The sequence below is a fragment of the Gallus gallus genome, chromosome 5, assembly GCF_016699485.2.
Source record: "Gallus gallus isolate bGalGal1 chromosome 5, bGalGal1.mat.broiler.GRCg7b, whole genome shotgun sequence".
NCBI lineage: Eukaryota > Metazoa > Chordata > Aves > Galliformes > Phasianidae > Gallus > Gallus gallus.
The window spans coordinates 21,525,297-21,549,883 of NC_052536.1; the positions used below are offsets into that span (position 1 = coordinate 21,525,297).

Genomic DNA, 24,587 nt, shown 5'->3' on the forward strand with positions numbered 1-24,587 from the left:
GCTTGTCTGATACTGTTACCCTTCGTGTAGCATGTTAGGGAAATGAAGTGAGAAGCTGGGAGGTGGAGGTGGGAAAGAAGGCAAGATACAGTGAGCACTGCTTTCTGGTCTGTCCCTGAATGCAGCTTCACTCTCTGTTCCTGCACAACTGTGCTGTGCTACAGGTGCTGTCTTTCCCCTAAGGCTGCCCTGTGGAAAGGGGGTATTTGAAACTGATCTGTTCTGCTGTGGAGCTTGGTGCTTCTCTGGAGCGGAGATTTTGAGCTGTTTCAGCTGATGGCAGGCTTTTTGCACGTGCCTGATGTTGAGGAAGGTGGTATCCATTACTATCTGGCTGTCATAGGATGTAGTTGACCCAAGAAGCTTTTTCCTGTTATGGTTGTTCAGGGTGTGAATGGGGAATGCCCAAGCTCATACAATGTGGATATTTCTAGATCAGCTTTAGTCCAGTAGAAAAACTGCTGCCGCAGCACTGCTGTGAGCTTCCAGCACAGAGAGGTTCTGTGCCCCTCGTGCTGGCTGCACTAGGTGCTGAGCTCTGTTATGGGGAATGCCTGGCTCTGAGCTCAAGAAACTCCTACTGTTCCCTTGCCCTCTGGAGCTTATGCTGCTGGCCAGCAAGAGCTCACAGTGATGGCTGGGAGCTGGGCAGCTCTCCTAGCTGGCTCGTGCTCCACAAGCTGTCAGCTCACGGGGACTGTTTTTTTATTCTGTAGATTAACACTTGATTGCAAGAGACTCTCATGCTTCTTCAGTGTGGATGTTAACGATGGGGATAGAACGCTTTCCCCTAGATCCCGAGCTGAGCCTTTGTGGTCACACTCTGCAGGCCAGCCCTCTGCCAGCAGTGTTCTCCAGCCTTACTTGGAGCTGATGAATTTAGCCTTTAGAGACCCTGGTGACACTTTTAGAAGTTAGTTGTTGAAATAGCTTTTCCCTACAGCTTGAGGACTATAAGAAGGTCCTTTTTTCTAGCTGAAGTAGTTCAGGGACTTGGTGGTGTACTGCAGCCTTGGAACCTTGTTTCGGGGGAAGGTTTGACCTGCTTTAATTAAAAGGGAAAAAGATTATTTGAACTGCTTTCCTACATGTCTCAGAAGTTGCCAAAACATAAGTTTAGGGTATAAGCTTAGTTTCTTTTGTTAAAACTTTACACATCTCTTGCTTGGATAGCAGGTACAGGCTACAGCAGGTGCTTCTCCTTAGAGGGAAAACAGTTCTCCCGAACACCTCTGTAAATGGAACAGGCTGCAACTTGAAACGAGGCCTCTAGTTATCAGTGGTGATGCTTCTCGGAACTTTGGGCTTGGTTTGGCCAGAAGTCCAGTGACAACAGTTCTTCCATAACCCTCTTCATTGAGCTGTGCTATGGCAAAATGCCTTCAGGGGGCTGCATCCTCATTGCTTGGGTTTGGATGGGGATCTTGCTGAGGTCTGGGGTGACATCCTCATTGCTGGGGTGAGGGAGAGACATCAGTGCTGTGCCTCAGGGCTGTAGGGCAGCAGGGAAAAGCAATTCAACGCTGTGGGCATCGGGTGTGATTCCCACGTGCAGGGACTGAAGCCAAGCCAATGGCAGAAGCTACATATGGAAACTCCTGCAGACACTGAGCAGAGATACCCTCCCACTAGGAGATAACAATAGTGTTGTAAACAGAGCAGTGTTTTTTCCTTGTGGTTTCTTTTCTCACTGCCCTCCCCCTTTTAGTGTTTTTAGCCGCAACTCCTGGCAAACACATGAGCTGTAGACAAGAGCAAAGCTCCGAGTGAAAGCAGGCCTTGGGTAGCCAGAGTACCTCATAACAAATAACTTCCCAGGAACTCAGCTCAGCAGGAGCTCTGTGTTTTGTCAGGGGCAGCAAAACGGAGGTGACATCTCGGGGTCAGTGAGCCAAAAGAGATGTCACACAAAGCCCACTTTGCATCCTCGTTCAAGACAAATATTTTATTAAGACTGGATTAAATATGAGACTGCCTCAAACTGTAAATTCAGCAGTTGCTGTGAATACAAAGTCTAAGAGGAATTTTTAGGAGCCTCCAGCTGTTGTATGTTCAAGGAACCTTCCTTTCCTGTTTGAGCAACAGATGCAGTGCTGCTGTGCAGCACACTGGGATGTGAAACAAAGATTCTTGTTACTATCATCTTGTTGGGCTTTAATTTTTTACTGAGAAACAACAGCAGCATGCTTCCTGCAGCTGAGACGCCCTTCTTCATTGGTCTTTAGATATTGGGAACTTGCTTGGTGACTTTCTAGTTTAACTCCCAGAGCTGTGTTACTCCTCTGCCAAGCCAGGAAGCTCGCAAGCAGCTTATTTCAGAGCATTGTTTTATCTTTGCTCAGAAAGGCATCTTTGTGTGAGGAGCTGAAGCACAGCGTAAACTTTGGAAATGTGTTGACAATGCCTGGCCATGTGGCTGTCTCTGCCAGCTTGCTTCAAGTGGTGGTTTGACATTTCCCTGGTCTATCTGAACGCTCTATAATGAAGCACAGAATTGCCATCTCTCTTCAGTCCTGTTGATTTATTCAGTACCTTGCTTCATCCTCTGCTGAAATCCTGCTGGTGTAAGAACCACTGCCTGCAGCTCACATCCTTTGGAGGCACGTCACTTACCCTTATCCTTCCCTTGTTCCTTCACAGTATTTTAGAACTTTGCACCAGTGGTTTTCACCACTCTGCAACTTTGAGTTGTCTGCATTGCACAAGTTTTCGCTTCTTATGAATCCTGCAGGCTCCCAGACTTCTCAGCATAGTGAACTCATTGTGGTATAATGTTATGATCCTGATTTTGGAGTTGGAGTGACCTCAGTGTACAGTGATATGTAGAGGCTGAAACAGAATATGCTTTTTTTCCCCCCTCCTCCTTCAAAACAAGATGAGAAATCTGTATGTCCCTGGCCTTCTTGATTTAGGATCTGGACTCAGCTCAGTACTCACAGGCACATATTGCTCTGCTAATCCTTCCCCTAGATAAAACTGGTGAGGCACAGGCTGTGGCTGATGTTTCATAACAGTTGGTGGGAAGATGTGTTGGCTGGGGTATTGAGGGGCTAGGGTGTTCTGGTGTAACGTAGGGTCACAAGACAAAATGCCTCAGCCTGGCTCTGGAATAAGAAAAGCCTTTTGCTCACGGGAACCTGCATGCAAAGTGAGTACTACTGATTTTGTGCTTTCATGGGCTGGAGCCATATCATCGTAGCAGAGCCTGACAAGCCCAAGATTTCCTTCCTGGGAAGGTTCCAGCTGCCAGCTATCTAATCCTTTGGCAGCTGGCTTGCAGCCTGATCCCATGCAGTCAGATTTCTCTATTCAAAAAATCTTTTAAATCACATGCTAGGCGTTCTTGTGCTCCTTCAGATCTTCAGAGAAGCTGTGCACTTCCCTTGTGCAAGGTTCTAGCAGCATCTTCTCATCAGACTGTTTTGAACCTTCCTCCAATATGGTGTGAAGGTCTGCCAAACAGAACCTGGGTCCTGTGCAGTTGGCTGAAGCTCTCTTCCTGGAGTCATGCTAATCCCTGGGAGGGAACCTGCTAATGTTGGGAGGAGTACCATGGGGGAGATGGGTGGGAACAGCAAAAGAATAGTTGTTTTTCCTCTGGAAATATGAATAAGGGTTACTGCCTCTTACAGCTGGCTCATTAGTTTAGACAAATATTTGTTTTGTTCTTGCTCTTTCAGATTCTGGGCGCTGTGATCCTGGGTTTTGGAATATGGATTTTGGCTGACAAAACCAGCTTCATTTCAGTTCTGCGTAAGACCACGTTTCTTCTTCATCTTTCTCCTTTTTAATTGACTCTGGTCTTGGGGCTCTGTGTGACTGTGGTTTAGTTTGGGAATGGCCGTGCTTTTCAGCAGGCTTTGTGACCTGAGTAATAATACGGTGTATGGCAAGATGGAACTCTAGTAAGGACAGGGTGAAAGGGAGCATCCCTCGAGACATGGCATTTCTGCTAGTCTTGTGAATTGCAACACTGGGATGAGACTGAGTAAGACTACTGACTCTTCACCCAGCAACCCACATACTTCATCTTAAGGACTAGTATTTCATCCTGTTTTCACTGCATGCTGTATTCCCACAATAGCTTTGGCTCTGACTAAGTGCTTCCTTTGTGCCTTTTCTTAGTGGGGGCTTCTAACAAGTTGTGTTATTCATTGTCACTACATCCAGAATTGCTGCTGATGTCACCAGTGTCAGATGCTGCAGTGAAAATTGGATGCTAGATAAATGCTGCTTGCAGCCCCATCTCGTTTGCCCAAGGAATGGACAGCAGTGGCGTTTGTAGCCCTGTTCCCAGTTACACCGATCCTTTTATCTCCCCATTCCTGCTCCCGAGTCACTGTAGCCTGCTTTTGAAAGCTGCTGGGCAGAGAGAACACCCCCCACTATGACCAGTACATGCAGATGCTGCAGACTGCTCTGTTTATTGTGCTGTGGCATCTGGCTAACACTGCACCATTAAAAGGGCAAGAAGCCCAGTAAGGGGTGGTGGTAACTAACATGTGAGCATGAGCAGAAACACACTGAATACAGACAGCTGAAAAGAGGCTTACCAGGCCCAGGCTATGTGCATCACCTGTCAGGGTCTGAGATGTGATCAGTGCCAGTTGTGCAGCAGCTACTCCCCCAGGCTTAAGTGTGTCACCACCACTGTGAATGTACCAAGTCCCTTGGTCTGCCTCTTTTTCTTCCCATTTTACCCAGAATCTCTGCTAACAAAGTGTGTGAAGACTTTACTTCCTTCCTGGCAATTTCTAGTCTCAGCTCTTTCTCCCTGCCCCTCACTTCCTTTCTCATGCCTGCCCCTCTCTTCCTCTGCTTTAGTAACTCATTGGAGGAGCTCTGCGCAGCAGGGCATTGCAGCCCACTGCCAAGGAGCTGCTTGTGCTCGCCTGGCAGCTGGCCCAGTGCTTGGGAAAACATGGAGTGACAGTGAGCAGAGCAGGGCTTGCCCAGCCAGGAGGACCACGTTTCTGAGGCAAGGCGTATTGCAGATGAGAGGTGTGAGCATGGCCTCTGCCTGCCTGCTGCTCTGGCTTCTCTGAAGGATTTTGCATCTGGAAATGGCTTTTTCTTGTAATGAGAAGCTGACTAAGCAAGAATATTAGCCTGGACTCAGTTATTGTCTCTTTTTAACCTATTTCTGGAAGAGCTCAGGGACTTCTGTTTCCTGGGACTTCTTTCTAGGAAACTGAATGCTGAGCTCTAGAAATATTAATTGAATGAATCACTGGACATTCCTCTGCACTATCCAACTCACAGGTTTACAGATTTCTGTTAATGACCAATTTGGTTTCTGCTTGCTATTTCCAGACTCTTTGAATTTTCATGCCATAATGCATGCCTTTCTGCATTTCATTTCATGCCATAATGCATGACCAACTCATATATAAGAGCTTTTCAATTCTGTTGCTTACAGTATCAGATGTTGAGAGGACTGACAGCACCAGCACATCTGAAATAACATTACCTAGACTTGAATGAAAAGCTGTTGAGAATAGAGAGAATGCAGTTGTTCCAGACAACAGTGGGTGGTACCTGCTAGAAGGATGTGCAAAAGTAGCTAATTTGGTGTAGCAGAAATGCTAAGTCATGTTCCTGAACGAGTGATTGAGCACCTGGTGGGAAGGCAGGGCCAACCTAGGGAAGCTCAGGTGTATGCAATGCCCCTGAGTGACCGGAAGCAGTGGAGCCAGGATCCACCCCTTCCCAGAGCTCATTTAAGGGTTAGAAGTGGAGGTAAGGGTATCTCTTGCTGGAGATCCCTGTCTACTTGAGGTCTTCTAAAGGTAAGCAGCTCTTTTCCTTCATTTCTATGTTTGTGGCTGCTGCATTTGGGATTGTTGTTGTTTGTTATAGTCAAAAACTTTGCCTTCCTGCTATTATCATGGTACTTTCCATCCCATTACAGCATTACATTTGGGCACGATCCTTGTTTAGATCCTGGAATTAGCATCTATGTGCAGGAGTCATAGATGAGCGTAGAAACAGCATGCAATGAGTGCAGTTGTTTGGAGTGACCTTTAGTCCTTCAGGCTTTGAGATAATGCAGACCTGCAGGTTGTCTTTAGTGGTCTTCCCTCATCAAAAGACCCAGAAGCAGTCTTCTGTCCCATATTTGATGTGTCTCCATGTGTTCTTGTTGTAGAAGATAACAGCCTGTTAGGTGGATATGGAGTCAGTTCTCCAAATGGTGATGGTAGGTGTCATATTTGTCAGTAGCTAATTTGTTCCTTCTCTTGGCCCCCGCAGAGAACTCATCTCCCTCCGTGAGGACTGGCGCATATATCCTTGTCGGTGTTGGGTCTCTCACCATGCTGATGGGATTCCTGGGCTGTCTTGGAGCAGTCAATGAAATCAGATGTCTCTTGGGTCTGGTGAGAGAATTCATGCTGTCTTTTAGATCACCCTTTGATACCTCTCCAGCAAAATATCTTTTGGATTGTATTCTGAGATTCAGGTCTCTCTGGGGACAGTGCTTCTGCCAGGTCAACTCAGATTCTATTCTTTATTTGCATACGTTATATTCTCTGGTCAGCATGCTGCAACCAGTGGTTTATCTGTATAAAATTTTCTCTGTGTTAAATGACACAAAACTAGCTTCATAAACCTCCACCTGCTAATCTACTACTGCTTATTCAGAGCGTGTGTGTGTAGGAGACCAGTTATGGCCACATCATTTGTTTTGGCATTAGGAATGTCTCAGCACCCACTTGCTGTGGGTGGAGAGAGTTCAACCAGTTGAGGTCACACAGACTGGTAACGGTGCTGTGGGTGGGAGAGGGAGTCCTGGCTGGAGTGACGCATGCAGGTGGTGCTCATGAACCATCTTCCTCCCGTTAGCCTAATGAGATGTGTGCTGAAGTGCACTGACTTGCTAAGTTGTAGCTGCTGTCTGTACTTGCAGAGGCTTGTATGGAAGTCTTTCATTGTGAAGAGTATTTGTGATAGCTGAGCTTGTCTGCGGGCAAAGATGGCTGCTTGTGACTCTTTCTGTAAATGAAGCCTCCCTGAAAGTTGTGCTCTTATGTGCAGACTTTCTGAAGACTGATAATGGTAATCTCTTCTCTCTTTGTTTCCAGTACTTTACCTGCCTCATGATGATTCTCATAACTCAGGTGGCTGCAGGACTGGTCATCTATTTCCAGCAAGAAGAAGTGAGTGTTTCTTACTGTCTGTGTTTGTTTCCCTTGGACTTATTTTGGGGGGAACAGAGGACACCTAGAAGTGCTCTTCAACTTGGATTTACAATTGGCAGGCACAACTGAATTCTCTTTTCTTCCAGACCAGCTCTGTAGCTTTGCTGTACAGCTTGTTTCTCATGTATCTGCTAGGCTTGGTAGCCCTTCTTTCTCAGGGATTAGGAAGCTGTTCAGTATATAGACTTTATTTCTGGTAGTAGGAAAAGTAAAAAGCAGTTCTTGAAAAGCTTTTTGATGACACATCCTCTTGATCCAGCTGTAGGCTACTATCTGTGAACATAATAATAGCAGTAATTACCACATTGTCATCACTGCTGCCCTACTGGCTTATCAGTCCAACCTTCCTAACTCTTTGTGTCGTCGTGTTCCATCCTTCCAACTCTTAAGAATCTGCATATAAAGCTCTTCTTGGAAGAGTTGTCTTTCTTCCCCAAGAGCAATCCCTAGTATCTGACAGTTCCTGTGCTATCACTGGAGCTTAAAGCCAAGTGGTTTCACAGTTTGAAGTGGGCCTCTCTTGTCAGGAATGTAATTTCACAGTGTATGCTTCTTAGAGTTGCGAGTCTCCAGAATTTAAAGGGAATAACTTCTCTGAGCTATGTCAGTGCATTGCAACATCCTATCCTGGCTATAGGTTTCCTGGCCTGCACAGTGCTCAGTCTGACTTTCTAACTGATTGCCACCTCAACTGAGAGGTAGATTCACATAGCAGAAACAAGTTAAAACTGTGGTGTCCCTGCTGGCTCCTGTCTTAGCATGCTGGTTTCTAGTACCAGATATGGGTAACCCTGTCCTTTGCCACACAACTGTGTATCCATACCACTGCAGTGCTGTGCTTGCTTTTCCTATGCCAGTCTTTCTGCTGGTGTTTACAAAAGTTGGTGGTGAAGTTGGGGAGGTGGAAGGTGCCTGCCCTGGTGTAGCTGATAGGAACATCATACAAGTGGCTGTGGTGACTGTGAGCAGCTGTTGGCTGGGTTCCTTGCCAAATGCGGTGTGAATGTAGTTTGCTCTCTGGGCTGGCTGAAGGTAGAGGAGAAACTGAAACACCGATTATCTGATGTATGAAGTTAGAGCTTCAAACGGGCTGCTGATTCACAGCAGCTCTGACTAATGCAGAGGAGGTGTGAGGATCGGCATTTCCCTGCCGCTGGGGAAATATGACTTCCCGAGTCATGAAGTTCTGTATCTTTCTCAGTACTTCTCCTTCAGCTGTTACTTTAAGGTAGGAAACTCCAGTTTTTCAGCTGTAATTCTTTGTTTAGACCTCAGTCAGATCACAGAGAGATTGAAAGTACTGAGAGTTGTGCACAGGCAGCAAAATCAGCGCAGCTGAAAGAACTGACAGAGGGGGAGATGGGCTTTGAACAGATGCAGCTGTTCTCAAGTGAGCAGAACCTATGCGAAAGCTTTTCTAGAGACCTTTTGTATCAGGGATCCTCTGAAGTACCTGCCCAGAACAATTGGGGGGGGGAGGGAAGAAGAGAATTTCAAGAATGTCTTGGCAAAAACCTCTCCCTATGCCTTTCACTCTGCTTCACCTCATGTATGTCATCCCAGGGCAGCTCAGAGCACAGTGAAGCAGACTGAAAACTGCTCAAGATCCAGTCCCTAAATGTCCATTGTGTTCTTTATGTTTGCTTTTTCTTTCTGACTTCAGGAAGTTGGTTAGATATAAAACAAGGAATAATAGGAGTGGAGGAAGGAATCCTGGTTCAAGTGTTGCAAGGTGATACTCCTGTGCTTCTTGTTACTGAAGTCTTAATTTCCCTACTAGAGGAGATGAGATTATTGTACTGCTCCCTACCTGTTCGCTTCTTGATCAATAGATACTGCACAGATTAACTTGCTTGCCTGTATCCTTGGCCTTACAGCAAGGCCTATGTTTCTGTTGAAATCTGTTTATGTTCGGTGTCAGAATCCTTCCCCACCCTGACATATGGAAGTCTGCTGAGATAGTGTAACTGTAAGTCCTGAGCCTGACAGGAAGGCTGCAGCTCTGCCTCCCTTGTGGGCATGGCTGGAGGAATGCCCCACTGGACTGGAACTGCCCAGGGCTTGCCCACTGTAGGAGGATGTAGAACATTCATTTCCCTATTGTAAACTTGTGGTGGAGTGTGTGTTTGTTTTTTTTAGGGCAACAGGATAGCAATGTCATAAGTTTCACTTAACGCCCCTTTTTAGATCACAATGCTTTGGACCTGGGAGAGCCTGGATGAGGTGTCTTCATCCTAGTTCACACAGATCTCTGCAGCTTGGCTCTGAGTGCCTTGAGCGAAGGAGAGAGATGGTCTCTTAGGAATTACCCTCCTTTCTAGCTATTCTTTGTAGCAAACGTTTGTGCCTGAGGTTCCAGGGTATGCATTAGTTTCAGAATCTGGAGTGACTGAGGGGTGGGGTCACTCCTGTATTTTGGGCCAGTTTTGGTACGCAGGCTACATGCTAATAATGCTGGGGGAAGGATCTGCTTGAGTCTGAGGGACAGGATAGGTGACCAGTGGTGTCTGACAGTGGAAGAGTCCTGTGTGGGTTCATTCTGTGATGATGGCTGGAAGCAGAGATGTATGCTTTTGCCTCTGGCATTCAGCTTTTCTGCCCTCCACAGGGCACGGAAAATGGGGAAGGGAGATTGACAGCCCTGCTGCTTTTTGATGTTGGTGGTAAGGTTGTTCCTTCTGATGCTGGCCAGAAGCAGCAACTTCTTGGAGCAGCCACGCTCCACACAGTCCTGAGAAGTCTTTAATGGGTGAAGAGGGGAAAAGCTAAAGTTCAGCATGCCTTTCTAGCTTGTGCTTTGTATGCTTGTGCAGAGGGGCATTCAGCTCCAGGTGCCTTTCTCCTCCTTGAGCTGTGCTGCCAGCTAAACAAGCTATTTTTGCATGTGTTTTTCACACCTGTACCACTGTTTATATAATAATCCCTCCCTTCTCCAATTACTTCATAAAACACCCAAGAACCCCTGGCTTTCTTTCACTTGGATGCCTCCATTTTTGAAACCAGAGCTGTTTCTAAGACTTCTTGCCTATTCTTGCATAATAATAGAGGAAGAGCAGAGATGCAGATTCCTGTGCAGCTGCAATCAGGGACATCTAACTCTGGCCCTATGTCTGCTTGTGGTGTGGCTCCAGATTGGAGAATGGAGGCTCTCTGTGGTAGGGATCCTGACAGAAGTGACCCTTGGTTCTTTCTGGCATAAGAGCAAATGGACCAGATGGGCCCTGGGTGAGATGACAGCCCTGTCCCTCCTTGCCTCCCTCCTTGTGTGCAGGAGGGTGAGGATGGGAATGCAGAGATTTAGTAATGGATCAGGCTTATGGCAACAGCTAAGGCCAATCTCATTAGTAGGAACCAGGTCAGGCTGCCTTGATTTGAAAGGAAGGAAAAGGGGGAAGCTAAATAATTAAAAGGGGAAGAGTTAGATATCATGAGAAAGAAGATCATGTGGCTCTCGTCTGCCTGGCCTGATGTAGCTGATTGCTGTGAGCCATGCTGCAGTATCCTAGGAAGAAGTAGCTGGTATAGCGAGCAAATGAGTAGGCACTGCTTTCTGTTGCTGATTGTCCTTGGGTTTACCACAGTCTTTTTACAATGCTTAACAGAAAGAGAAAAACCTTTTCTGCTGATATGAAGTATGCTGTAGCACCACAGACAAAAAGGTAATACACAGGGGTGGGAGAATTCCAGTGCTAGGACTGATGTAACTCTGTGCTATCACTCTAGCTGTCTGGTGATGCTGCTTTACAGCCATTTGAGACAGGGGTCTGTCCCTAATAGTGACAGCTGTATTAGCTGTCCCCTGCGTACAGGCTGGCTGAGGAGATCTTCAGAGAGGAGGGAGGAAGGGGGCTGAGGAACCTGCTGCGTGGTAGCTTGTACCTCTCATCAAGATGAGTGGTGGGTGGTATAAATCTCTGGATAAGGAATGGGTGCATAGGGGTTATTTGATCAGCCTGAGCTTTGTCATAAGACTGTTAGTGAGCAGTTTAGGCAGGTGTAGTACATGTTGTCTCAATACAGAAGCAGCAGTTCTGGGAGTCTGGGGAGAGAGAGATCAATGTCCTGTGAAAAACAGAAGTTTCCACAGGCTGTATGTCAAAAAACAGTTGCACACAGCGGCAGAGTGACTCATACCTTCCCTGAGAGGTGAAGGGCCTCGGCTGTACTGGGGGATGAACTGCAGTAGCTGAGATCCCAGATCAAAGTCTCCCTTTCAGTGCAAGTTTAGAAATTAGCTGTGAGTCCACAGGATGGTGTTGTCCTTCAGCTTTCACTGATCCTTTCTCTCCTTTTCACCCGCGGTGGGCAGCGATTGTTCAGCATGCCCTACTAGGATAGCCTTACTCAGTTCTATTCCTCACTGCTCATCAGTTCGTAGCCTTTCTCTGTACCAAGACAAGGACTTAATGGGGAGCACTGTTACGTTAGCTGTTGCATCGCGTAGCAAAACGGCTGTCTTAGGTTCCATTCAAGACTGAACCTGTGTATGTATATTCTCTTATTGTACCTGTCCTGATGCATATTAAACAGTCTGTTTTGGTTCTCTGACACTGGTACCACTGGAGCCTGTAGATTTTTATTTTTTACTGTTTGCTTGCCTTTGTTGTCACCAAACGTCCCATGTTTTACTGTGGTACATCTCCAGTTGTCCTCAGTACACTTACTTGCCAGCAACTTCACAGCTTTGCTTTCTTGTGAGAAAGAACCTTGTTTCCCTTTCTGTCTGTATGACTGCTCAGTCTGATTCTTGGACTTCTTCGAATGTCAAATGTGTCTTACCAACAGCGTGACAAACGTAATGCCTTATTCAGTACAGGAAAGTTCCTCAACTTCTGAGGAGCCAGGAAGCAGTCTCCCACCCACTCAGTAAGCTTTAAATAAGTGATTGAAGGAGGAAATGGGGATTTCAAATTAACTCACTTCCTCCAGAGCAACTTTGTTCTTACGTAGCAGCGAGCCACGTGTCACTGAAAGCTGGGGTAGATTTGGTGCGTCTACTTCTGCCTGGAAGAAAAAAAAAATTCTCAGCAAGAAATGCCATCTGGTCATCAAAGTGGGATTTTTATCTTGGTAAACTCATTTTGTATTTCATCTTGTCAATCATATTTATTGCCTGTTCTCCGAAGCATAGACAAGACTGCAGAGTAAGCTATTTCAAGGTCAAGCAGGGATTTTCCGCTGCCCGGTTACTTTTTTCCTTGCTGCTTATGTGCCAATCAGATGATACTTATTTCTCAATGATTGTATTATTGTTTCTATCTTTTTGCTGCAAGATAAAAATGGCTGTATTGTGGGAGTATGATGGTCTGAGCACAGGTTGTTGTCTCCTTCAGGGCCTTTGGAAAAGGGCTAAGCAGAAGCTCCTGCTCATTCCATTTTCATTTCTCTCTTACAGTCTGTGTAATCACCTGCAGTTTGTCTTTGCTTTAGCCTCGTTCACTGGTACTAGAGCAAAACAAAGTGTGCCCATGCAAAGCAAAGAATGACCATGATGAGCCCTTGTTTTTCCCTGCTATGAGAGCAGCAGACCTGCAGCAGGACTAACAGCTGATAAGGGGGTTGTCATGTACCCTAAACCCACAAGAAGAGGCTACAAAGGATTGACTAATTTGACTTTTGCCCTTTTTTTTTAATTTGCCAGCTGAAAGGGGAGTTGTCACGCATAGTTGAAAAACTGATTGGAGATTATGACCCTGTGAATGGTGAAGATAAGAACTTGCAAGATGCGTGGGACTATGTGCAGAAACAGGTGAGCCACAAGGTGCAGCAAGGAAAAGAGACATGCTATTTTGCCAGTTTAGCAAATGGTTTATAAAGTTAGGCTGAAGACATGCAAACAGGTATTGCAAGAGGCCTAGCAGTGCTCCTCAATCCTGTTATACCTTTCCAGTTCTGTATATTCAAGTTACAGTGGCTGACATCTGCTACTTGATATTCTCAGCTTCCAGAAGCTCCCCCATAGCCTTGAATGTCTTGTAGTCTATTCATGTTTCTTGGTAGTGAACTGCAACCATCTCCTGTACCACTTGACTTAAACGTGGGACTTTCATCTACATTCTTCAGATGTCTTTAAAAAGCTGTATTTTTAGTGTAGGTGACTGTTGGTTAACGCTGTAGTGCACTGATTCAGCTGACATATGAAGCTGTCTGTGATGTTTGGTGCCTGCGTTCTAGCAGGTAGTACTACTAGTGGTAGGTAAGATGCTGATTTTCTTCTATATGCTGGCTCTTAGGACTAGATAGTATTTTCTGCATAGCACAATGTGTCTGGCCTACCAAACGATACCCTGAATGACACCCTGACACTTCTGCTCCTCATCTGCAGTGTCTCTAGAATGCCTTAGTCTGTGTGAAAGCCACGGTGCATGCTACTTTTACAGCAAGCAAAGAGCAAATAAAGTCCCTAGCTTATTGCCAGGCAACTCAGCAGCACTGTCTGAGTTACTGCTCGGTGTCTGTTGCCTGCTTACTGTGATGATTCCTCTGTGAGTGTGAGCTTTCTTGGGAGCCATCCAACTGCCCGTGATTTCTGCTCTAGCATCAGGGTCAATGCCTGAGCAACTAGGTCAGTGTTCAAACACACTGGAGTCATGATAGCTGTTTGCTGCCAAACCACGGACTGCGGAGCCTGCTGGCTGTTGGAGTTAAATACATGCCAAGCATGGGGCTGATGTTTTATAAGTACAAGTAATAGGATTTTTCTTGTCTGTTCTTCGGTCTGCACAACACTGACCTGCAATACTCCCTCTTGGAGGGAGTGATTTATTCAAGTTCTATTGCTGTACTTGTAGCTCCTTGCCAGCTGAATCAAGGGAAGGCTTACTGCAGAGAAAGGATCCTGCTTTAGCTATTGTTTTAATGTAGAAACAGAAGGAAGCTTTGTGGAGGAGTGGAGCTTAAGAATCTAGTTCCTCTCATATCCTACGGTTTGCATTTGAAAGGGAGTGAGTAAATAGAGGAGTTGTGCTGTCACCAGTCATGGCTTTAAAATCCAGACCTTTCTGAGATGGGAGGTTTCTTCTGGAGGCTGGATTTTCAGCACTTGTTTGGAAACCAAATGCTAATACTGTTGTGGGGGTTCAGCTGCTCTTACTGCCCCTGTCATATGTCAGACTGAAACGCTACATTTCTTCTCTGAGCAGAGAGGGATTTTTCCGAAACTTCCACCTCAAATTTGATTACCTCTGTGCTCTGGATCCCAGTGCTTGTGTGGTAGTATAGGCTTCCAGATAAGATCGTAGTCTTTGCTGGACTTCCCGACGTGCTTTCCCCTTTAGCGTCTGCAGCTCTGACACGTGAAGGCATAGGAATGCAAATGTCTCTTTGGATGGAAAACTTTCCTCATCTGCGACCCAGCCAGCCCCGAGCAGCAGCCAGGCGGGTGCAAGCTGCCGGGGCTCGGTGGCATGTCCGCGCCACCGTGCGGCGACTGGCTGCTGTGCCCTGCTGGCCAAGGCTAGGTCAGCAATAAGACAGTACTATGGTGTCGGTGTGAAGTGTTACGATCACAGTGTTTTGTCTTTGCTTATTAGCTTACCTGCTGTGGCTGGAATGGAGCAGAGGAGTGGGAGAAAAATCCCATTCTTATCAACAGAAGCATGACTGCGTATCCCTGCTCCTGCTCCAATAGTTCCAAGGATGCTGAGGAAAATACAGGCTTCTGTACACTGGATGTCGTGGTGAATGAAACTGCAACGCATGCCAACTGGCCTGTGCACAGGCAGGTGAGTGAATATGTCTGGGGTTCACGAAGCTTCCACTGAAGTCACCTTATTTGTGCTCCTCTGGAAATTATTCTGGAGAATGTTTTTCACTTTAGTGAACAGGATGTCAGGGATCTTGTCCTTCTCTGCTAAAGCTACTGTGAAATATGGCATAGCATGTAACTTGGTTAAGCCGTGCATGCACAAGAAGAGAGGCGTTATGAATCTTTAGTCTTGACATACTTAGATTCCCTGCTTCTTTCCCCTCTGATGATCTTTTCTCCACAGGGTTGTGTGGATGGGGTACAGGATTGGTTGAAGGACAACCTTGGTATCATTCTTGGGGTCTGCACAGGCGTTGCTGTTGTAGAGGTAAGTCATTCCCTAATACATGTTCCTATCCTGTCTCTCTATGCAGACTCTTTCAGAGACAAAGCTACTGGGATTTTTTTTTAGTAGTAGTAGACAAATGGTTTAATGAAGGTAAAAAGGTTTTGGTTTGCTTTTTTTTGTAAGTAATTGGCAGCTAGCTTAATGTCTGTACTGCTCTTGATGTTGTCTACTTTGACCTTTGATACGCTCCTCTCACTGGTTGAATTAAGCCCTGTCTACTTGTGGTTTCTCCTGCTGTATATGGTACAGAATGTATGTACTTTTACACACACACAACATCCCACTAGTGAAATGACAACTTTTGCCTTAAAAAGCCCATAAAGGCATGGTGGTTTTTTTTAACATCATATTTTTATTATCCTGGAGGGAGTTAACTCTGTTTACCTTAGTGATACCATTAAAAGGATACCCCTGTATTTTACTCCCTCTAACCACTCTTTCTTCCCACCTTATTATCTGATTGGTGACTGACTTCCCATTCTTCATTACTTATTCCAGCTGCTGGGGATGATACTGTCCATTTCACTCTGCAAGAACATACACAGTGAAGACTACACCAAAGTGCCCAAGTCTTGAGTTTGTTGACTCCAGAACTACGGCACCACAGAGAAAGGAGCAAACAGAACATTCCTGCCTCGTACCCAGACTGTCCAACCATTGACCATTACTCCTGTGATATCCTATTTCTGATACCACTCTGCTATGGACTATTAGAGTTGCAATACAGCCTGATTTTTCTGGCAATAGAGCCCTTGGGCTACCTACATCCTGCCTCTGGATTATTTCTTCTTCAAGAAGCAGAACTTAACTGTCCTGCATCATGAGGCATCTTTTGCCACCTGCCCCACATCCTATTCATATTTCAGTTCTACAACCTACTGGGCCTAATGTACAATAACTGTTCCTCCCTGCTATCCTCCTCCCACATCTTTCCCTTGGCCTCCAAAAGAAACACCATCTTTTTGTCCCATGAGTCAGAATTGCTGTTGAGATGCCAGTGCTTTGGTAGCTTCACCTGCTTCACTGATTGTGGTGGTAACTAGTTGTGCTTTAAAGGCCTTGCAATTAACCTGATTCCTCTTCTATTATGCATCTTCCAGCCTAGACTCTTATCTGAACTATTGAGCTCTACCCTCATCGTTTCTCCTGCATCTGGAGTCAGTCAAGCCTTGCCTTCAGTGGAGCTCTTCCCTTTGAGTGTGACAAGAAGCCACTGGGAGGGAGCCGGGTCAACCTGTCACTAGTGTGGTCTGGCAGATTCTGGTTGTGGTGCTCACCTGCTTTTGGAATGGGTCACTTGGGTTCTGGATCTGATGGTTGCATGTTTCTCTCTTCCTTTTTCTCCACCCCTGCGATAGTTTTCTGGCTCTTTTCAGGCACTTCAGAGACTGCTGCATAGTGTGGACTCAGCCCCAGGCTGGCTGTGTTGATTGTGTTGGGTTGCCAACTTTCATACAGAGGTTGTGATTAACTGGATTCTTCCCCTGCCCCGTTATGAACATAAAATATTAACAGTGGTTTTTAGTAACGAGTATGGAGGGATCTGACTTGATTGCAGGCGCTGCATGTTGGAGATATCCCTGCTACCAGTGCCCAGTTTAGGTTTTGTAGTTTAGATGCAAGGATAAAACTGCTTTTACTTTCAGTTGTTCCAGTCCTCAGGCTCTACTGTAGTCTGGAGCCATGTCTGCTGGTGACTGGTCTTGAGTGTAAGCACTGCAGCAGAGAAGTAACTGGTTTTGCACTCGCACGGGCTGGGTGGTTTGTGTACTTTAGGGCTGGGATGTTTGCTCCGTTCAGCCATTGGCCAGCAGCAAGGAGTGGTGTAGAGCACAAGAAGGCAAGGAATGTGTGTGGAAAAACCTCCCTGACTTCTTAGATAAGGGAGCTGGGTAGAAATCTTCAGTCCTAGAGGTAGCCTGGGCACAACAGATTTCCTGCTGCTAAATTTGCATTCTAGTTACCCTGGCAGTAGGAAGCAATCTGGGAGAGAAGCGGATGGTCCTTGTCTGAGCCTTGATACAAGGTACTTGGTTGAAGGAACCTTTGCCTTACAGAAGCGGTCCAAGGACCGTCAGTCCTATTCTTGCTGGATGGTGTTGATAGGGATAGCCCTAGTAGCTAGCTGTTCAAAGGCATGACTTCACTACCTAGTCAACTTTTCTTCTGGCAAGAAAGGCCCATGCAGAGGAACAGGGCCCCAGCAGTGGGTCCCTGCTGTGTCCTCATCTCTGGACTCAGCAGTGACTGGGGACAGTAGATATGACTGGACAACTGATCTTTATGGAGGTCTGGTAAGGCTTTGCTATTTTGAGACCCCTGCCCTCTCCTACGCAGATCCTTCAAGCTGACCTTTGCTATAGCAGAAGGCACCTTCTTAGCAGTAAAGCTTGCTAGCTTTCACAGTACAAAGTCTATTCTCTAACATGTTCTTATTTGTAAGATTCTTGTTCGGTTACAGATGCCAATGCTGAGCAGCAAGTAAAAAGGAACCCGTGATGGGTTTCCTCTTTAATTGTTTTTTTTCTGTTTTTAGCAACATCTTCCCACGGGAAGTAATGCATGTACAGATATAAAAGTCTAGAGAGTGAATATTTCTGTAATAAAGACTTTGCTAAAAAAAAAAAAAATGTATTTAATCTCTGTGTATGTGTTTTGCATTGCAGTGCTTTCTCCCTCCTTCCCCTCAGTCCCCTTCTGCTTTACATGCAGATCACCGACACCTTGCTTTTTCAGGATAGCAAAGGCTCTGCCAAAAAGCAGGAAGCGTATGGCATGTTCTGAGGTATGTGTGTTCTGAGGTCTTCGAAAGCTCTTCTGAGACCAGTGGCTGACATTGGTGCGGACTATGAAGATACTGCCTGTCAAAGGGAGGTGGCAATTTTCCTGTATTCTAGAGTAAAATTTGCCTCGTTTTGTGAGGTGTGGCTGAGTTAAGGAGAGCTGAGTGGTAGTTCCTTTGAATCACCTGCTGTCTCCTAGGTAAGTAATCTCAGTATTTGAATATACTGTTTGAAATCTCTGTAGTCTGTACTGTGTGGGGGTCACGCAACTCCAGAGCTGACTGACAAAACACACACTACTATGCCTGCAGTGCATGCAGGTGTTGCTAGCCTAGCTTTATCATTTTTTCCTCTTTCTTCTCACCTTCCTTAGGCTTCAGCCTTCTCGCTTCTGTTAAAAAAAGGTTTGTCATCCCCTGCCAGGCCACTGAAGAGAAGGTGAGCTGTGGTAGCTATTTTGGTAAGCTAAACCTGGCAGCACTTCTCTAGGGCCTTCGATTCAGAGTACTTGACTTAATGGAGCAACTATCAAGCTTGGCCAGAATTCTGCTGGATGAGAGGGACAGTGAGAGCTGCTGCTGGTACCAAGCTTGGGCCCCAGGTGCCTGATCTATGCAAACCACTCACCTTTGGCCACTGGAGGGAGATGTTCTACCAAGAAAGCTCAGGCCCCGGTGCTGCAGTATCGGCAGCCTTGACTGGTCCCTTGGGGGATGAGATGATGACAATGATCGCTTCCTTCTGTTCCTAGTTTCTCCTGGCAGCAGGGTAGCTAAAATAACTTGTAATTACGATTGTATTCTCATAAACAATTCGTGCTTCCTGCTTGGCATTTTAGGAATAATTTTCCCAACCATCTTTTGGAGAAGTACGCAGTTGGATATTTTGTTGCATGTCTTCTACTACTGTATATGGATTGTGCTTGCTGCTGGGGTTTCTGCCCAAAGTAGCACTGGAAGTTGAAGATAGCAGGAGTCGTCTCTCCCGCTGCTTTTCTTTCTTTCTTTTTCCCCTCCTTGTCCACATCTTGTTTCCTTTCATCTTCAGTTCCTTTAGGGGTGGGCTCGGGGGAGGCTGGAAGGAGCCATTTGATGCTTATGAATGTGTTCTACAAAAGGCTTTAAAAAGAGACTTGTTAGCCCTTCAGAGAGCAGAAAATCCACTGTTACTCCCAAGGTGTGCACAAATCTTGGGCCAGGCATCCATTTTGTCTCCTGGGATTCAAGTTTGCTGCTGGAACTGGAAACCAGAGCAACATGCAGGCTTTTTCAAGGTTTCTGTGTTTGTAGCAAGGCCCACAGCATCAGCCTCTGCAGTAGCTCAGCACATGGAAGCATTTTGTGTGTAACTAACAAGCTGCTGCATAGCTGTCCCATGCCAATAATTAATATTACATGAGTATTGTTGTGACCTGCCTGTGGCCTGAAGTAAGGCCCCTAGTAATGGACTGGTGACATTCCTCGTTCTGCATGATTACAAGAAACTCAGAAGCTGCTATAATTCTTACTGTGAGGCATTTTTCCTTCTGGAGAAGGAAGAGGAATTGCATTAGAGTTAGCATGGGTAAGCTCGCAAGTCACAATGTATTTTGTTCTTTGTTAAGCTTTCTGTGTGGCACATACTCAAATGAAACGTGGCAGCTGTTCTTTTCTCTGCAGCTCTCCCATGTGCTGTGGGGTGGCTGGTCCCTGCTGCGTTGGCTCAGGAATTGAGGATGAGTTTGGTAATAGGCTGAATGCTGGCTGCTGAAGGATGAACTGCAAGCATTGGTGTCAGGCTGTGCCTTGGTTGTGAAAGGTGAGGAGCAGCAGCCGTAGGGGCTCATTGCTGAAAAGCCCAAGGACCATAGGATTCCCACAAATGCATTTTCACAGCCAGTTGCTGCCACTCAGTGCCATAAATGGAGAACACGCCCTCAATTATTCATGGTCTGGCTCTAACCCATTAGCCTCTGAGACACTTGGCTCTAGCCCTGGCCTTTTATTACAAAGAATAAACCTCAGTTAGCAGCCAGGATTTCTGAATAACATCTTAAGCCAGGTTGATGCTAAAAACCTGTCAGTGTAAAATCTGCCAATTTGCAAGTCTTCAAATACTTGTAAGTATGCAAAAATCCCTAGCAAGAGCTGTGCTGTTACTGAACCAAAACTATTAGTAAAATGTTGCTAGTAAAGTTTGTAAATATGCTTTAGTTCTTAGAAACTATTTCTAGGAGTTGGTGTGCTGGTAGAGCACATACAAATTCTTGCCTTGTGGTAAGACTTTCTTCTGCCAAATGTGAGAAGCTGCCCTTTGCCTAGGTAAACCAACTGTCTCTAACCATACGTGCTTATTTCTCATACATATGAATTCCATATTCTCTCCTCTCTAAGCTCCTAATAACGTAACTGGCTGGGTTGAATGTGCTGTTTTCCTGGGTACTCTGTATCTGGAGAAAATGTTCTCAGTTCTCTAAGCAAAATATTGCTCATTTAAAATAGGGGCTTAAGAAAAGGATAAGGCTCAAAGTAGTACGTGGATTCTCTAAGAGGAATAGAATCCGGGGGGGGGGGGGGGGGGGGGAATCCTAAGTTAGACCCAGAGTAAGTTATTTGCACACACTTTGATTTAATCTATCTCTGGTGTCTTCTTTCCTTTATCTCTCCTACCGCATCATGAGGTGACTTGCCTTCCCCCAGTTACAGAAAATATGGATGCCTACTTCTGTATCTACAATAGATCCCATCTATAAAAAACTAGAGAGCATTTCCCTTTCTTTCTATAGGCTTCCAGGTGATAGTAAATCCCATTCCTTCAGAATATTCCTTTGAGTAATGGCAGCTGCTTAGGGGTTATCTTGGTATTACTCTTTGTTCTGTGAGTGGTATTGCGGTGGTAACCAGATTAGGAACTACTGTCTTGCAGCTATGTGAGGCTGTTGTTCTGTTTCTCAAGACCTAGATAAGATCTAGATCTCCCCTAGGATCCCACTCCTCACTGTGTGACTGCAGTTGCAGACCGTGTTCCTCATGTGACTCTTGCCTGCACTACCTGCTGTTCTTAAACCTGTATTGTCCACATTGCCTCTTGTTGTCCAAGCAATTCTTCTGGAAGTTCTCAGTTTGTATTTACTTCTGGATCTGCCTGCCTTGGTCTCAGGTAACTAACTCCAAAACAACGGCTGTGACAGTCTCGTGTGTTTCTCTGATCTCCAGTTCTTTTTCTTCTTTTCATCCTGCTTAGAGTTGCAGACTGGACATATGGAAGTTCTTCAGAGACAGCAAGATTCCCAGAGCATGTGATAATATGAATTGCTTACCCAGCATGCTTCCTGGGTATTTTGTACATAGCACTTCTGGAAGCTATTTAGAATTTAGTAGAGTGGAAATGTGAGGTCCTGTCAAGACCATGTTATAGTACAGGCGTGTGCTTTGGGCACTGCACTTGCAAAATGATGTCAGAAGAGTATAACTCATGTGGAGATGTCTGCAGACAGCCTGGAACAATAACCCAGCAGAGAACAGATCTCTAATTTTGGCAGAGGCTGTTTCATGATGCTCTTAAGTATTCGAAAATAAGTTGTCCTTTAAATACCATGTTGTAATTAACTCTGGTTTGGACTGGTTGGAAATTCTTTTGGCAAAGCAGTTTTTCTTTGAAGTTGCGTAGATTCATTTAAAACAAAGTGGGTTTTGGTGGTGGTGGTTGTTGTTCTGCTTAAACATAACTGAAAGAAGTTTGAAAACACAACGGAGAGGTTTCTCCTGCTTTTTTGGTTGCTACTTCATGGTAAGCATTATGTAAAAGAGCTGGAGTTGGACAGAAAAATGCCTTTCAAGTAGAAAAGTCTTAAACTTTCAGTGCCCAGGCAATATTTTAAAACATGTCAGTGTCTTGTGAAGAACTTCAACCCAGAAGTAGTGATGGGGATTCACCGCTGGGAAAGGAGTGACCCACCGGATCCTGGATACCCATTGAGGAAGGAACAGAGGCTGTGCTCACGGCTGTGTTAGTAATGGGTTTGTCATGGACTGACATGTGGGGGAGCTTTGGACATAGTGTCTGAAAACAAAGAATCTTTTTATTTTTAAAATTGTATTCTACAAATTTGAAGCACAAAGTCTACAAGAAAGCAGTGTTACGATTTAAAGCCATGGAAATAGCTGGGAAATCCCAATCTGAAGTCATCGAAGCCTGACCTGAAATAAAATCACACCTGAGGTAAACCCAGCTGTGTGCTGCACTGTGGCACTGTTAATCTGAACATCACGTGTTATTCTCACTGCAAGTGTTTAATTAGGTGTTTTCTGTGCTGGAGGGAAGCCGGGGAGGAGGGGAGGGATCTCTGTTATGAAATCAAATCTAAAAATATGATACCTTGATACATCAGTATTATAGCAGAAATTTAAATGCACAAAAATCACAGGCTCCTGCTGCCACTATTGTTTGTTATGTGGGAGTAGCCTGGTGCCTGGGTTTGTGCTTGCACATGGTCTGCTATTTCCTGGGAGATGGCATGCCCTCAAGAAACATCATGATCTTCAACTGCCAGGTGGCCTTGCAATCATGTAAAACCACCAACTTCAGGGTGGGGCAACATGGAAAGCTCCAGAAGCTTCTGTTGGGGCAGCAGTGTGGGGACAGCTGGCCTGGGCAGAGGAGCTTCCGTTGGGGGGCACTGTTCTGTGGAGTCCGGGAGGGCAGACAGGGCTGCTGAGGGGATGGCTTTGACTAGCAGGAGCATGCATTGGAGCTGTCATCTTTTTCAGAAGGATGAGTATGGTTGCACCAAAGCCTCACTTCTCTCTTCTGCGAGGCACCAAGAACACAGTTGCGAGCAGGGATGGGTCCTGCCTGCAAGGAGATGTGCCCAGAGGTGCCTCAGGAACAGGCCTTGCCTGCAATGCAGCAGCCTCGAGCCGTGACCTCTGGTGGAGCCAGGTAGGTGGGGATGCTGAGGAACACCAGGCCATGAGCTGGCCCTGGGGCATCAAGGGGAGATGTGTGGCCGTGCTGGGCCTTCATGAGACAGTGCCTGCCATCAGAAGTCACTAAGCAATGGGGTGGGGCTGAGCCATAGCTGCTCATGGTTGGATGTAGGAGACAAATTTCTCTGGAGGAACTGCACACAAGAAAGTTGGCCTGAAAGCTGGGGCTGGTTTGGGGCAGCAGGCGGCCATCTTCCAGCCACTGAGGATCGCCACATGGGCTCTCAGTGGCAGTGTGTGTGGGGCCTGTGCCTGGGCTGCAGCACTCTGCTGCAGAGGATGTTGTGTAGGGAAGGAAGAAACCATAGCACCTTTGCCCTTCAGCATCTCTGCTGTCTTTCCCATTTGTTTCAGGATCAGTATGAAAGCAGTTGTTTATAAAATAATGTACTAGATATTGTCTTTGAGTGTATCCAAGTATTGGCACTCTCTTTATGCAGTCTCACCACAGCTGTTATGAAAGCCATTTTCTGTCTCCTGTAACACCTTTGTTCAGTGTTCTTTCTCACACTGGCTGTTTGTGAAATCCCCAGCAGCTCCTGTTTTAACTAGTAAAGTGCCAAACCTCAATGAGACTGGGTACAGAGAGCTGTGGGTTGTGTGCTCTTGATGGAGCCTGTTTCCTGATGCAGAGATTCTCTTCGGGTTGGTGAGCTATGAGCAAAGATGGAGAGATATGTATGGGACCAAGTCTGCAGACTAGAGCTGTGTCTGGGATTTGGGAACACTCGTTTCCTCTTAACCTTTCCTAGGTATCATAGTGGTCATTAACAAAGAGCTTGAACTGTATTAAGAGTAGTAAAGAAGCTGGTTTCACCAGGTTTTATGTGGTGAGAAGATGCAGAGAGCCCATTGTAATAAGATGGTTATCATAAAGTTGGCAATTTCATGGCTGGCTATCATGGAAGTTAATTAGTTCAAGGCCATCTCTCATCTGAGCAAGGCAACAGCAGGATAATATTGTCTTTCTATTAGGCAATAGCCTTGCCTGACATAAAATGAGATGTCTGGCGATTCTCATAATTGCATACTGCTATTTATTTTTACCACAGCTAGATTGTCTCACTCTTTAATAGGCAGCAAGATGGTAATGAGATCTCCTTTTCTTCTCTCTTCTTGAATTCATTGAAGGCTATGCTGAAGGCTGCTGTGCTCCAGCAGCAAGGAAGAGGAGGGTGTAATATATATTTTTTTTCCTCTACTCTGAAACCAGCTTGATAGGAAAGGGTGGTCTGCTTAATAGTGAGGGTGGCTGCTTCCTACTGAACCCTTAACTCTCCCAAACTAGCATATCTTTGTAGTTGCTTGCTTCTGTTGGTTCCACCAAGACCTTGTAGGAACTTTGCAGTACTGTCAAGCAATTCAGTGTCATGTAAACGGTATCTTCACCTTGTCCTTAATGCAACAGTCTCTACTGGCCTTTCCTACCCTGTGTGTGATCATGCTGAAATTGACTGCAGGGAGAGGACTACGCTTCAGGAGTGTAGTTGGTCTATAATGCAGATGTGTTTCCCATGCAGATAAGAAACCAGGACCAGAAGG

At 45.8% G+C, this 24,587-nt stretch overlaps 1 protein-coding gene across 6 annotated transcripts in view; it reads left to right on the forward strand.

The window, feature by feature from the left end:
• The window catches only part of CD82 (CD82 molecule), a 34,673-nt gene extending 16,748 nt beyond the window's left edge, over positions 1–17,925 (forward strand). For all 6 annotated transcript variants that reach the window (XM_040700896.2, XM_040700898.2, NM_001008470.2 and 3 more), the window contains 7 exons: positions 3,681–3,753; positions 6,253–6,377; positions 7,083–7,157; positions 12,841–12,948; positions 14,732–14,923; positions 15,191–15,274; positions 15,794–17,925. In XM_040700896.2, coding sequence (XP_040556830.1) covers positions 3,681–3,753; positions 6,253–6,377; positions 7,083–7,157; positions 12,841–12,948; positions 14,732–14,923; positions 15,191–15,274; positions 15,794–15,871 — 735 coding nt within the window. In that variant the 3' untranslated portion in view covers positions 15,872–17,925. The remainder of the gene's footprint in view (positions 1–3,680; positions 3,754–6,252; positions 6,378–7,082; positions 7,158–12,840; positions 12,949–14,731; positions 14,924–15,190; positions 15,275–15,793) is intronic.
• Positions 17,926–24,587: the final 6,662 nt, after the last annotated feature.